This window comes from Bicyclus anynana, chromosome 1 (assembly GCF_947172395.1).
Source record: "Bicyclus anynana chromosome 1, ilBicAnyn1.1, whole genome shotgun sequence".
Taxonomy (NCBI): Eukaryota; Metazoa; Arthropoda; class Insecta; order Lepidoptera; family Nymphalidae; genus Bicyclus; species Bicyclus anynana.
In genome coordinates this window covers 7,329,627-7,344,953 of record NC_069083.1, presented here as the reverse complement: position 1 = coordinate 7,344,953, position 15,327 = coordinate 7,329,627, and the positions used below count along the sequence as shown (strand labels likewise).

The window sequence follows — 15,327 nt, the reverse complement described above, 5'->3', positions numbered from 1 at the left end:
GTGTAATAATCCGCAGCTCTGCATCTTTGAAGCTCAAGTATGTCAAACATTGCTTGATAAGAAAGTCAAGTTTGCCAAACATGTTGGTGTTTTACCTACTTATGCTAGAGGCATGGACTGACAAACATTCAGCTTATAAAATGACTAGCAGAAACTGCATGGTTTCACATTCATTTGGCTCCCAAATATAGCCTGTAGCACAAAATATTCTTTTGTCTATGATTGGAAATAAAATAAAACGAGGTGTTTCTCAATATAAATAACTCTATTCCAATAAATAATATGAATATAGTATAATCCCTATACATTAACATTTAATAAATTATTATTCAATGAGCCATTACATTAAAATAATGTTATTATACATATTACAATTTAAAATGTTCTATAATATGGTAACAGGGCTCATTTGTATGAGTAAAGAGATTATGTTTAATTAAATAAATCAGTTAATCACAGTTGAAAAACAAAATTAACAATAAATAATATATAAAGTACATTAAATTCTAGCTTTGCTATTTAAGGCAACTTATCATATCAACTCTAACTTGTTCATTAGACACACTGTTTGAGCAACTAAAATAGTAAGTGATATTCATATTGAAGTGCTTTTGAACTTCTGTTATGATATATGAATGTTACTCAAGGGCCCTAAATTTGGATGATGATTTGCCAAGGGTACTTAATTTGGATGGTAGTACTTAAATTGGATGATTGTACTTAATTTGGTTGGTTGGATGGTTGAACTAGTCAATAGACAAAATGAAAATAATATAACAATTACAGACATGTTTTGAATTGAAATGTATTTATCAGCCAACCAGCACCTTATAAAATCTTGGGTGGGAGGCAATAAGGTGAGTGAGACTACAGCTTGGTAAGTTTGTTCATGACACTCCCATGATGTGTGGGCGACGGGGGGAAAGGCTTGCGCGGGTGTGAGGTCGTGCGCGCGGGGCAGAGAGGACTGCGCGGGTATGAAGTCGTGCGTGCGGGGCATTGCTATCCCCCTCCCGACCCGCGCGGACCATCAGAAGTGTTACGAACGAATTTGCTAAGCTATAGTTGTACTACTGGGCCTGGATGTAGTGACAGTGAGCATAAATTCTTATAAACAATACCTACTGGCTAATACTCATATCAACAAATGGGTTAACAGCTATGAGCTACACTTTAACAAGAAACATTGGAACATAATTTTAATTTTGCACATATCTCAATAGTAAACTTTCATGTAGAAAACAATGTAGTAGGTATGCAATTTAAAATAATTTCAAGTAATAGATGCTCAAACAGTGTATATAGGCTAAGAGCAGCTACAACATCTATTACAATAAAATATATTTCAAAAAATAAATCAACATACTGTTTTATAAGATACAACATCCATATTCCATATTATTATCACATTTCTTTCCTTTGGTACTTATCATGCAAGAAAGCCTCTGCCCATATATCTAAAACTGTATCAGTAAAAGCTAAAAGCTAAAAATGTTAAACTAGTTTTTAACTAGGTATATCAATCTAATTTATATATTCTCATAGAATATTTCTTTCAATAAAATTATATTTGTTTAAGATTAAAAAATATATTGTCTCGCTTGTAAATATTATTATTATAGAACTTATGGAAAGTGACACCCTTGCGAATGTGTTAAAAATTCTTGGTTATTAATATGGCTATATTTAAAATATTAAATTGGCAGTACTCAAGTAATTTTAGAAGAATTAGGGTGACCATTTGTCCAATACACAACAGGATAAATCGTTTCAAGTAATTTAGAGAAGAAAACAACTTATTTTTACCCTGTGCTGAAAGTTAGTGGTCATGTCGTATTTTTAGTAGGTATATAGAATCATTTGAGTACCTTTTACCAATATAATTATTCTTATTAAAAATCTTCTAAGTATAATTTTAGTTATTATTAACAATCTTAATAAGCAAATAAAAACTACCATTATCTGAATTAATAATAATCTGATACTATATACAAGGTGCTGGAGAGTATTTCCTATAACTCCTTTATTCTTTACCGAAAATTAATTAAAAATGTTCAAAGAATGTGTTCTAAAATTAATATTTTCGGAGTAAATAATATTTCTTTTGTAAATATATCTTAAAATGTGTCCCTTACTAATCGCATCCTTATAATTGTGACGTAGCCAAACTTTAAATGCAAGGCGATAGATAAAGGCGTGTGTTACGCGGATAGTCGGAATTATTTGAATATACTTTGTATTAAAACATGAAAAAAAAATTATTTTTTACTTAAAAAAATATCAGTTAAGCAGTTCGGCTCTTATACCTAGGTGCACTCGTCAACACCTTGAAGTTATGGGAAATACTCCCTAGCACCCTGTATAGATATAAAACACTACTGCATACATATATCCTAGTTTTACTTTTATGGCAACTTGTAATGAATTTACTGAAAAAATGGTCTGATTTTTTAGGTAAGGCGAAAGGGGGCAGGTTAAAAAACTTGCTACTATTATAAAAATATATTTTTATTGTATGTAGAAAATATATTTTTTATTCATGTACTTTTAATTTTTTTTTAATTAATCTACCCTGTATTTTGAGAGTAGGTAGGTAATTCTGAAAAATAGTTATTTTTTTGTTTTTCGACTTGTGTCTTATTTGTTCGTAAAGTTCTTTAAAATTGCTTCAATATTATTGTATAGGTACATAAGTAATAAGCAAAAGTGAAAACGTTTCAAAAACAAGGGCCATTGAATAGTATTAACAAATAATAATAATAAACGAAAGTGGTTATAAAATAATAGAATAAACGAAAGTGATTATAATCACCACATAAAAATAGAATATGGTTATATGCACGTGCGGCCAAATCACGAGTTGGCACCCGTCAAAGCCCTTAACATAATTGCTGACACTTGACCTTATTGACAATATTAAATTATAGGTCAACTGTTTAATCGCCCTAAATCTAATATCGCAGAATTGAAGCAACAGTTTTATTTGGCTCGGCAACTATTTAAAACGACAAGTAGATCGGATAATAGATACTGTGATGTACTGTTCTAATAAAAGTGTACGTATTGACGTCAGCTCCCCACTCCCGCCCGGACACTTCGCATCTGTCAGCGGTGGCGTGCGGTGGTCACCGTCGATGCGTGCACAGTAACTGCTTACTGATTTGTTTATATTAAAGCCCTGTTCCCTACAAAGTAGTGGACATCACATTGGCGACGAGCAAAAGCGCAGTAAGTAAAATCAAACATTGTTGCAATTGTTGTATTTAAATACCTATTTACCTATGTGGTCAGCATAAAGAAAAGGAAGAGATAAGATAGGTATAGTGAATTCAAAAAACAAATATTGTCTTAACCCTATCAAGCGATAGGGTTACATACGATACAATTAATTTTAGTGTTATCAAATATCTAAACTACGGGTTCTCTTGATCGAATCGAGACTTGGCCACGATTATCCACCTACCTTCTATTGCAGATTATTCTTTGATATGTTTAAAATAAATTGTAAACAAGCAAACTTAGCAAAAATACGTATTGCTAAGTTAGTAGAAGATATTCCTTTAACACTTAATTGTATTAAGTCGATCTAAGTAAAGTAAAAGAAAAACAACGATTGTTAGAAGTACCTACCTATACGATATTGTTGATCACATCTATATATCAAATAAAACGAAGCAACTACAACAATTTACAATTGAAATTTCTAGCGAACTTATCACTTAGTACCTGATTTAACAAAATACCCACATGTTAAACATATTTCAATATGTGCCATTGTTAAATCCAACTAAAAGCTGTTGGCGATAGTGTCAACTTACTCGATTTGCCAACGAAGTGATCGTTAATTACCCGTTATAACAAACAAGCATCTCATAAAATAGTTTTTACTTATTTGTAGAATGTGCTATGGCATGACGCATTTGTTATAACTAAAGAAGAAACCTGAGTCGTCTATCATTAATTAATTTAAAAACAATAAAAAAGGAGTTCCTCCGTGCACCCAATTTACGCGATAAACATTATTGTTTGGGGTTATGCGCAATGATGTTAAATACTGTTAGAAGTGTTACTAGGTCATGGAAAATGAGGCGCTCAAAAGAAGAAATTTCCACATCTCAATGTTAGTTGTGGTCCACAACGAACGTTATTTAAACAAATAATATCTAAATATCGTCTACATTGTAGACGATACATGTGTGTTCCGGAGGTGTAAAAACTAAATAAACATAAATATATTATGGAATTAAAGACAAAATTGTGCTTGTGTGAGCCCAGTTTTGTAGCCTATTATTAGGATCACATTTTGCAATGATTTTGTAGGAACGTAACCGATCTATACCATAAAATTTTCATTGGTTATGCTTCAATAACTGTCTCGTAGATTTTCAAACGCCGTGGCACCACTGATTCATTTTAATGATCGTTGTGCGAGTAAATTAATACTAACAGTTATACCACAATACAATATGTATCATTTTAATATAATTACCACTTGAAAAAAATTAAAGTTAAAAAAAAAATAATAATTACTAGGTATATATTTAAAATATACCCATATAAATTCATTTTGATTATATTTCATGTATTTGTTCATTATAGAATAAATATTTTCCTTTTCGAGACGTTATAAAATCATTTTGACTGTGAATTTGCTGATCGTTCAATATTCACAAGTCCTAATAATAGAATCCTTCTACTGTGAAGGTGACCCTACTTCTAGAAGTTCCCGTTGGCAAAAATGGAAACGGGCCCTAGAAATTCAAACCACTAACATTTCCGAACAAAATAAAAAACGTTCTAGGTTATTACATTCGGAGGTATAGCAATGTAATTATATATTTCAATATACCAGTAGCACATGTTACTGATTTTAACTGACGTTTATAACGTTGCTATTAAAAAATAAGATGTATACCTTTTCCCAAAACAAAGTCACTTATTTAAATGACATATTTTTGTGCAAAATGTAAATTTTCTAATGAAGATGAAAATCGCATTGACCAACAAATTGGAAAATGCCATTCAAATAAATTAAGGAGGAATATTTTGTTATTGGGTGACACGGCAACCGTTGAAATAATTATTGTAGAATTCCATTATAGTTTCCAATTCTTTGGTATTGCTATAAACAATTCCATGATAGACAAAGCAAAAATCTTAGTACCAGCATTAATAAAATTGATGCTAAAACTGTAAAAAAGTTTACTAGTAAAAGAGAGGTTGATTCCTGCAGCCGATGTGGCAGCAAAATCCACAAACCTGACAGTAGTTCCTGCCCTGCAATCAACGCTTCTTGTGTGAAGTGCGGCTTCAGAGGCCTTTTCCAAAAGCATTGCAAAACAAGGGCCAATAAAAGAAAAAGTACTAACCTCATCTCAAAAGAAAATATAAAAGCTAAAAACCCAAAGCAGAAACCACAATAAAAAAAATAAAGAGCCTACGTCTTTGGGCTACATTTTCTACATTGATGATGCCTCAACGATTGATTGTCAGGTGTTATTATTAAAATGCTCCTCGATTATGGCAGTATTTCTAATATTAGCGATAAAACGTGTTTGAAAATGAAATAATCAAAAGTTCACAACCAACAAATTAATACAAATAAAACGTTCCTAGCATATGGTGCTATACATCCATTAAAATATTAGGCTCATTTGATGCTAATATAAAAGTTTGAATCAATACGTTATGCACAGAATTTTGTCATAGAAGATGGGTCAAGTGAAAGTCTTTTCAGTAAAAACTGCCATTTCGCTTGAGGTTTTAAAATTGGGCATCAATGTGATATTTCCAAAAGAAGGAAAATTCCTTAAGTTCAAAGACGTTCAACTAGATATCGTTATTGATAATACGGTTCCTCCAGTATAGTCAACTATACAGGCGAGTCCCAATTCCTCTGGAATCAAAGATAGATAAGAAAGTAAATGAACTGGTAAAAATGGATATAATCGAACCAGTAAATAAACCGTCTTCTTGGAATTCTCCAATGGTACTGATTCCTAAACCTACCGATAATATTCATATTTGTCTAGATATACGTGCCCCTAGTAAAACTATCATTTAAGAAAATCATCCGCTGCCTACTATGGAGCAACTTATTCCAAGATTCAGAAAAGCAAAGTATTTTTCTAAATTGGATATAAATCTTACAAGCGATGTCGTTGTCTTTGCACGAGATGAAAAAGAACATGACTCTAGGCTGCAACAACTATTTGTTATCAGTACTCAAAGAAATAACGTGTTATTAAGCACAAATAAATTTTCTGGGTCATGAACTTACTCCATCAGGCATTAAACCGCCTGATGAATATATCAAATCAATTAATACACTTAGGGTACCGGAGACCATTGAAGAAATTCAAAAGTTCTTAGAGCTTATTAATTTTGTAGGAAAATGGGCTCCTAACTTATCTACTTCAACATAATACATTTGAAAGTTACTCAGACAAAAACTACTCAAAAATACCACGTGATGTATATCACGTAATGTTGGCAAAAAGATCGAGCTACTGCTTTCAATTATTTAAAACACTGTCTGGGTAACATTCCGGCTCTTGGATACTACGATCCAAAATATCGCACCCAAGTTATCACTGACGCAAGCCCTGTGGGGTTAGGAGCCGAATTAATTCAATGCAATAATAGATAATACGAGGACCCCGTATTATTTCTTTGTTTTGTGTGTTAAAGTTTGAGCTCGTTACCGACCATTAGGTTCTTAGATTGCAAGCAAATTATCATAAGGTTATTTATACGCCCGGTAAAACAAATATAGCAGACCCATTGTCCCGTTGTGCATATGTGACAACACACAACTAACTCCTTTCAAGTACAAGCATCATGTTAACCAGAGAGTTCAATATGCTACACCTGCAGCATTATGCCTGCTATTAAATGTATTAAAGCACTAGTTAATGATGATGAATTTAAATTAATCAAAAACGTATTGATAAAAAGTAATTAGGATCCCTCAATATAAACTACAAATTATTTCGACGATATATGAACTCTGGTTACATGATGGTGATTTATTAAGGGGAAACAAAATTGTTATTTCCATTAGCTTAAAGAAAACCTATCAAACCCTAGTAGCAGTCCATGAAGGACATTCTGGTGTAGTCCATATGAAGACTCCCAAGATGTGATGGACCTGCCAATGCATAGCTTTAAGCAATATGTTGAAGGACATTTACTTGTCGAAGTTACTACACCATTGATGAGTTCTTTAATGATAAAGGTACTTGAAGGCCATTGAATCAGCTTCCACCTTCACCCAAGAGTAAAACTATAACAACAAACAAGAGTATAACTAAGTAAAACTATTAGAAATTTTAATGTTGTCATCAATTGTAAATTATAATACTGTATGATTAAAAAAAAAAAGAGCAACTGTTGAGTTTTTAGGCGGTTTCTTCTCAGCAGAACCTTCCTTCCAAACCGGTGGTAGAATCTTTACAAATGGTCAACTGACGTATCAAAAGTGCTTGTAAACTGAGCTTACTTGAAATAAATGAATTTTGATATTGATTTTGAAGGCTATGCTCAAAGGTCTGGTGGCCAAAAATAGATAAAGACGCCGAACAAACTGAAAAAGTTGCAGAGGATGTACTTTAGTCTTGGCTCCTGATCCACCAGTACCAATGAAAAGACGTGAACTCCCTTCTAAACCTTGGGTTGTCAAAGCTATTGTTTTTTGGGTCCCTCACCAAGTGGAGATTACCTTCTCGTAATTATAGATTATTACAGTAGGTATAAATACATTCAAATTATTAAAATTATAACTACAGAAAAAAAAGGTATTAAAAAATATTCATTTGGAAATCCAGCCAACGTAACAGCTGTTAATGCAAAACAATTCTTAAGTCTAGAATTCAAAACGTTTTGTAGCAAAATGGTATAACTCTGTTCAATACGATCCTCTATTGGCCTCAACAAAACGGTGAAATCGAGTGACAAAATAAGGATATTTTAAATCGACTTAGTCAATGCGAAAGTCAGATTGGAAAGAGGATTTGCTAAAGTATTATTGATTATGTATAGCAGTACGCCTCATCAATCCACAGGAAAATTCAAAATGAGCTGTTCTATCGGAGAAAGTTCAGAGATAAGACTACCTTTTTTAGCAGACATCGAAAACAACTATTATGACGATTCAAAAGTAAGAGATTGAGATACAGAAAAAAAAAACAAATTAAATGAAGATAGAACGTGAAGAGCAAAACATAATAAACTAGAAGTTGGAGAGAAAATGTGCATAATGATGAAACTGGGCAAGTGTATAGACGAAACAATGTCCATTTAAAAAAGTAGAAAGACAGTGGAAAGTTATAGATGATGAAGAAACGGAAGATAACCTAAATAGTAATAGTTAGCTTGGGTTTCATTAAATCATTATAACTTTAATATTGTAATTTAAATATCATAAGAATTGTATAGAAGCAGTAGATCAGTTTTAGTTCTGGGTATTATTATAATATTTGATTATTATGGACGTGTAATTAAAATATTAAATTATATTGAAAAGGAAGAGAATGTGATGTACTGTTCTAATAAAAGTGTACGTATTGACGTCAGCTCCCCACTCCCGCCCGGACACTTCGCATCTGTCAGCGGTGGCGTGCGGTGGTCACCGTCGATGCGTGCACAGTAACTGCTTACTGATTTGTTTATATTAAAGCCCTGTTCCCTACAAAGTAGTGGACATCACAGATACCGCTTGAATTTTTACTACGAAGTTGCTTAATTATTTTTTGTAAAATTATTTTGTTTTTCTGTTTTTAATCTACCTATCCCAGGATAACTTTACTGTTAGTTTACTAATAATAACATAAAATATTACAAAACGTAACAAAAAAAGATACACTTGTCGAAAAAATGCCAAAACTTCAGTTAAATTGTGTTCTTAAATTTTTGCAATAAAAATAATAATTGATATGCTAGAATTTATGTATGAGTAGGTTATGTAAAAAGTCTTTACTAGACCAACTTATTGACACCTACTAATGTATTCCATAAACATAAGTTTACCCTTTACTACTAATACTATGTATGTATGTTTATATTTTTAATAATCTGGCCATTTTAGTTCTAAATTTTTCTCTTGTTGATTGTTCGAAATAAAGTACCCTGATGCCAGTCTTTAATAAATTAAACACATAATTGATACTACAGCTTCGCAACGAACACCAATTACAGAAAAAAGAAACGAATACACTTACTACAAACTACCTACTTGTATGTTAAAAATATTTATTTTATATATTATTTATACATAGAAATATTATATTTTATTATTTTCTTATCATATACTTCATAATTATTTATATTAATGTTATATGAGAGTAAGATGCAACATTACACAATTATATTGTGTGTCGTATTGTACATGACCGGTAAGAATGTATATGAATGATTTGTATTTATATGTTCACAAAAATATAATATATTTTAATACATAGATTTATATTATGCAACACATATCTCTCTTAAACAATCTTTCAAACTATTTTTAGAGCAAAGTGTCTTTCAATGTTAAGGCTACAAAGTTGTACTATAGTCATACTGTCGTACATTTTGTACACTGAATGGTACATGACTCCACAAATTACAGACTAAATATGTAGTAATTTATAAAAATAACTTTTTAAATAGAAACACAAAATGGCACACGAGAATACATTTGGTTAATTCTACAGGATTTTACATTTTTTTGAAGTTTTATAATTTGTATAAGAGAAATGACTGATCCTTAAAGTTAAAATTCACTGTTTAAAATAATACTGAAACATCCTGTATAGTGTTTCTTTATAATAACAAAAAATATTAAAAAATATAAGTTTATTTAATTCACAACAGCAAAACAGCTACAATTACAACCAAGTCTGATGATACTTTTGAAAATTGTAAAAATTCATTAAAATGCTCCACTTTCGTTTGTAAACTCGAAATCGTTGTTACGAAAGACCACAGACTAAAGAAGAAAGGTGTTTAGAAGCCTCGTCAGGAAAACCAGAATGGCACGATTTTATAGCGTTGAGGTAATACAGACAATGGCTTTTTAAGGCTAACACAAAAAAAGCCATTTTCCGGGCAATCGACAACGCAACTTTGCTTTATTGATTTTAACATGATTTCAACAATTTTATTAATTACATCTTAAATATCTATATTTTTACATCAATAAGATTGTTCTTAAGATAATGTGTGTTTCATAAAAATACACTGATTTAATTGTACACGTTATACATTTACAATATTTAAATGTACACTACTTTATAAGGGCATTTGGTATGCGGGGCTTATTTGTTTGCCGGACATTTTTTTTTAAAGAATATTTGCCATATTTTTTATAACATGACCAATATTCCCATTCCCCTCCAACTAGTCGGGAAAGACTGTGCTAGAAGTGGGTGCGACAATAGACCAACGGGCGGGGATCGAACCACCACTCCTCGGTGATGAGTCCAACCGCTCAGAGGCTATTGAGGCTTTTAAAGGAGGCTTGAGGTTAATTTTACATGTTTACTGTGTCTTTCTTATAGTCTGTGCGGTCAAAACGTTTCAATGGCGACTAGAACTAGAATAAGATCGGTCGAGGCTCCTTACGCGCAGTTGTGTGTTAGCAAATTCTAAGGACAGACAACTGTACACAGAGCGGTGGGGGGTCCGATGTCAGCGCACCCGAGAGAGGCGGAGCTCCCTGTCGAGGTCCTGGAGCTGTCGGACGAACCCCTCGTTGGGGTGGATGTCCCGACGGGAGCGCACTTGGGCAAGAGCCTCCGTCAACGACATCCCGCGTTTGATCATGAGGAACGCGATCGCGCAAGTGGCCGATCGGGACACCCCCATCATACAGTGCACAAGCACACGGCCTGCAAATGATATTAGTGTCAATGCTATAAATAATGTCAGTTACAACATCGTCGCACGTAACACAATTTATTTGTTATGAGACAATCCTGTTAGATACCTGTTTCCATGTATAGCTAGCAACAGCGTTTTGTAATGCAATGGAGTCAAAGTTGCTTCAATTTTGTTTAATGTTGGTTATTCATTTTGACCTGGTTTTTAGACTTCTGGATTTTTTTATTTTCATTGTCTGGCTGTCTATCGGACAAGACTATTTTTTTTCAGGAACATATAATAGTATCATCTTATAATAAATTACAAATATATATGTTATACTATATATATCTATACTAATATTATAAAGCAGAACAGTTTGTTTGTTTGTTTGGATGAACGCGCTAATCTCAGGAACTACTGGTCCGATCCAAAAAATTCTTTCAGTGATAGATAGCCCATTTATCGAGGAAGGCTATAGGCTATATTATATTTTCAAATAAATTATATATGTATATGGGAAGATCAAAACCCCTGAAGCTACAACACAAAAATCTACATTAGGGAACTTTGGGAGTGTCCAGTCCTTTTATTTATTTATTTATAAGTTAGCCCTTGACTACAATCTTACCTAATAGTAAGTGATGGTGGAATCTAAGATGGAAGCGGGCTAACAAGTTAGGAGGAGGAGTTCATTTCGATTTCTACACGACATCGTACCGGAATGCTAAATTGCTTGCGGTACGTTTTTGTCGGTAGGGTGGTAAGCCACGGCCGAAGCCTCCCACCAAAAACAGCCAGACCTGGACTAATTAAGAAAACCTCAATCGGCCCAGCCGGGGATCGAACCCAGGACCTCCATCTTGTAAATTCTCCGCGCATACCACTGCGCCACGGAGGCCATCAAAATGAAATGAAAGTCTTGGCTGATTTTTCGAACAACATTTTTGAGGAAATAGTAAAAATAAAAAAAATAACGTCCTTACTCTAGTTTTTAAAAAGTTGGCAACAACGTGAGTGTCTACCTTAAATTTTGGCAGTGGTGTGGTACTTAATAACTACCTACTTAATAGTTCAAATTCTCTGTCATCATCACTACAATTTCATAGTAGTCATTTTATAGTTATTTCCATCCTAAGCTCGTCAACCGGTATTGGACCTAAAATGTCTTGGGTTCCATTCTCGCTCGTCAGACGATTATCTAATTAAAGAAAAGCTTACAACAAAATATCATTTATATCAAACTCAATAATAGGTATACTTACTTCCCCTAGATATTCCCTCATCAATAAAATTAGCAGCGATGTGGAAGTACTTGGATATGTCGGTAGACGGCAGGTCCATCAGTTGGAAGCCTTTGTAATGCAGGCCGGGACAGTCCCGATAGTACATGTGGTCAGTGTCCACTTGCGTGTAGCGTTTTCCCTCAGCTGTGTTCAGGACATAGTTGATGCCCATCCGACGAAGGAATGCCTTGTCTTTTGCTGCGACCCTAAAGGAAACAAAACATTTTCTTTTCATTTCATCTCACCTGATAAGTGATGATGCAATCTAAGGTGGAAATGGGCTAACTTGTTAGGAGGAGCATGAAAATCCACACTCCTTTCGGTTTCTACACGACACCGTACCGGAACGCTAAATCGCTCGGCGGTACGTCTTTACCAGTAGGGTTGTAACTAGCCACGCTCGAAGCCTCCCTCAGCAAAGTTACTAAAGCCCTACTTGATGAAAAAAGAAGATAAAACTGCATACCTACTCTTAAATAGTTTAGCTACATCATACTGGAACGCTAAATTAATTAGTTGTATGTTGCAAGAACACATAACAAACATAAACAGGTTTAACAAAAGAGCACTTACGCATCTCCAACAAAGAGTCCAGGATACACTTCATTGACGTCAGGTGTAGGTCCATATGTCACACCAACACCCAGGCTGCTCACACCAGAGTACGGCCGAGACCGGAACGAAGGCAGCGAACTCAGCAACGACGAGGGCGATGACCCGTAACTCTGAGCATTACACTTCTTTGAAACACAGCCACATAACAGCTGGCCCATTATAATTAGTGGAACACCAAACACACATAGCTCACAATGTTCACATAACCAATGCAGATTAGTCTCTAAATAAATATAACTATGCTTACTGTATTCATATTTTATCTTATCTATAGGACATTAAAAAGACATTCAACTTATTATGAATAATTTGTAATGCTGTGCACAAAGTGTGCAAGAGATTAGATTTGTTTGTAAAAGTAAACATTGTCATTAGCCATTAACAATGTTCCTTTTCACAGCTTTTTGTCTAAAAGAAAAGGGCATTTATGGGGAGTGTATGCTGTTCATTTCTGTACCCACAAAAACATTTAAAATTTTAATCACAATTACATACTTGTATAAGGTAAAACACATTCGAGAACTTTGTCTCAGTCAGAATGTATAGTTTATAAAATACATAGAAGTGGCAGATAGACCAGAAGAACTTGTTAGATATATGTATAACATATAGTGCAGTAGACCTAAGAAGTGCATCACAACATTTCTTGTAAAGAGAAAAAGACATAATTGTCAACCAATAGCAGCAGTATTAAATATCACTCTTTCTTTAGCAATATCTTTCTGTTTTAAACTTCAACCAATAACAGAGGCTATTGGTCGAAATTTGTCTTTCCCTCATCTCAAGATATGTTGTGGTCTTATAGGGTATGATAAAAACACATTTTTTTTTTGTTTGCTGAAATGTGGGAAAAAACTGTACAGAATGTTAATATAGCAATATAAAATAGATACAAATTATTGTAGCATTACTTAACAATAATCTCTCATAATATGATACAATAAATACTGTTTTTTGGCAATTTTAATTACTATCATATTACAAAGAAATTTTGCTTAATAAAATGTTGCCCGGCTGTCTCATATAACAGTGTAGTGAGCTGAAACTTTATGTTTGTTATAAATACCGTGAATGTCCCCAAATGTGAGCCTAATCGCTGGTCGTAGGCTGGACTGTATGTATGAGACCTCGGATAGAGTGAGTACTGCCAATATAACATACAGTACTTGTAAAGTAGTTATAACATACTTAATATAATGTAACTCCAAAAAGGTATATTTTAAATCCAAGTGATGCTGATTCTATTAACGTGACGTGTTTATCATATTATATATACTAACTAGATCTCTACAGGCAAAGTAGTAATTAGCAACAATTGAGAAAAAACATTGAAATCTTTGTCTAGCTTCATTGTGAGACCTTTATCTTGAGTTTCTGGGTTTAATTTCTGATTGTTATAGTTTCCACTCATAATACAAGCTTTTACATTAATGGAGGGGAAAGACGATTTATATATACCAAAAGCCTATGCTGAAATTGGACAAGTCATTAGTAGAATATTTTGTACCTCGAAAGTTTTATTGCAATAATTCTTATCTATATATGGAATCTTTACTAATCAATTTATGATTAGCTCATTTGATATAAAATTGCATCACTGAGAATGAAGGCAAATTGAATAAACATCATGACTCATAGCATAGCATGTAATTTAAATATAATTATAAATACAATTTCAAATTCTACTTCAACATTCAACAGACAACTCCAAATATTAGATAAGTTGTCTGTATTGTATTATTACAATAATGTTTAACATCATATTATCTCCTTAAAAGGTATTTAAAGCTTGGGCACCTCAGACATTGAGATAGACGACTGACAATTCATATTAAATAACATAACATACATGTATTTAATATGAATTGTCAGTCGTAAATAAATAGTAAATAAGCCAGGGTCTAAGAATGCATAAATGGCAATACCCATATTATATTACGTCTTGGGACACGATACGACTCAAAGTATATCTCCGACCTTGAAGTGACTAACTGGTGATTCAAAAATAGGACTAGGCCAATAAATTCTATTTATATTCTTCTCCGTATCGACCAATTTTATGTTAATTTGCTAGAATTGATCCAGTAACCACTCCTAGCTTAACAGGGACGGGTAAAAATAGAAAAAACATGTTTTACTTACAGAATCCCTGTAGCTCATTTTAATGTCTTGAAAACTAGAATACTACAAAAGTTATTTCAATTTTCGGTATTCTTGCACTCATACACTTGATAATAAACTAATAAAAACTGCAAAAACTAAAAAGCAGTTAGAGTAGCTCAACCATTATGTTATTATGAACTTGAGAGTTGAGACAGTTTTCACTTTTCAAACCTTCAGGCGAAAAAGAAGGAATGAAAATCAACACCAGCAATTGGAAAAATCACACGGAAAAAGAAAATCACAGACGGAAAATGATGAAGAACACAGATCACTATAGACTAGAAAATGAAGAAATTAGAAAATTGCATGCACAGATTGCAACTACAAAATAGAAAATATTGTCTGTGTATTGCAATTTGCAATGTTAAATGTCAATGTCAATAAATAGTGTTGTGCCTTCCCAGCTTATTTATAGATGTGG

At 33.2% G+C, this 15,327-nt stretch overlaps 1 protein-coding gene across 2 annotated transcripts; it reads right to left on the bottom strand.

Moving 5' to 3' along the window:
- Window positions 1-246: 246 nt before the first annotated feature.
- On the bottom strand, window positions 247-15,156 carry LOC112051066 (dual specificity protein phosphatase 13). 2 transcript variants are annotated; one of them, XM_024089537.2, is made up of 5 exons: window positions 14,886-15,156; window positions 13,810-13,887; window positions 12,702-12,853; window positions 12,108-12,334; window positions 247-10,871 (listed from the first exon to the last, which is right to left on the bottom strand). In XM_024089537.2, the coding sequence occupies exons 1-5, from the start codon at window positions 14,901-14,903 to the stop codon at window positions 10,672-10,674; spliced, it is 675 nt and encodes a 224-aa protein (XP_023945305.2). In that variant the 5' UTR covers window positions 14,904-15,156; the 3' UTR covers window positions 247-10,671. The 2 variants fall into 2 exon arrangements, with proteins under 2 accessions (XP_023945305.2, XP_023945306.1); XM_024089538.2 differs by lacking the exon at window positions 13,810-13,887 and having other exon boundaries at window positions 14,886-15,152.
- Window positions 15,157-15,327: the final 171 nt, after the last annotated feature.

What these genes read in the sequence shown, in the direction of transcription:
- LOC112051066 (XM_024089537.2), bottom strand. An exon ending in CACATTTGGGGACATTCACG is followed by an intron (nt 12,854 to 13,809) that starts GTATTTATAACA and finishes TGTAATGCTCAG; the next exon opens with AGTTACGGGTCATCGCCCTC. An exon ending in GGACTCTTTGTTGGAGATGC is followed by an intron (nt 12,335 to 12,701) that starts GTAAGTGCTCTT and finishes TGTTTCCTTTAG; the next exon opens with GGTCGCAGCAAAAGACAAGG.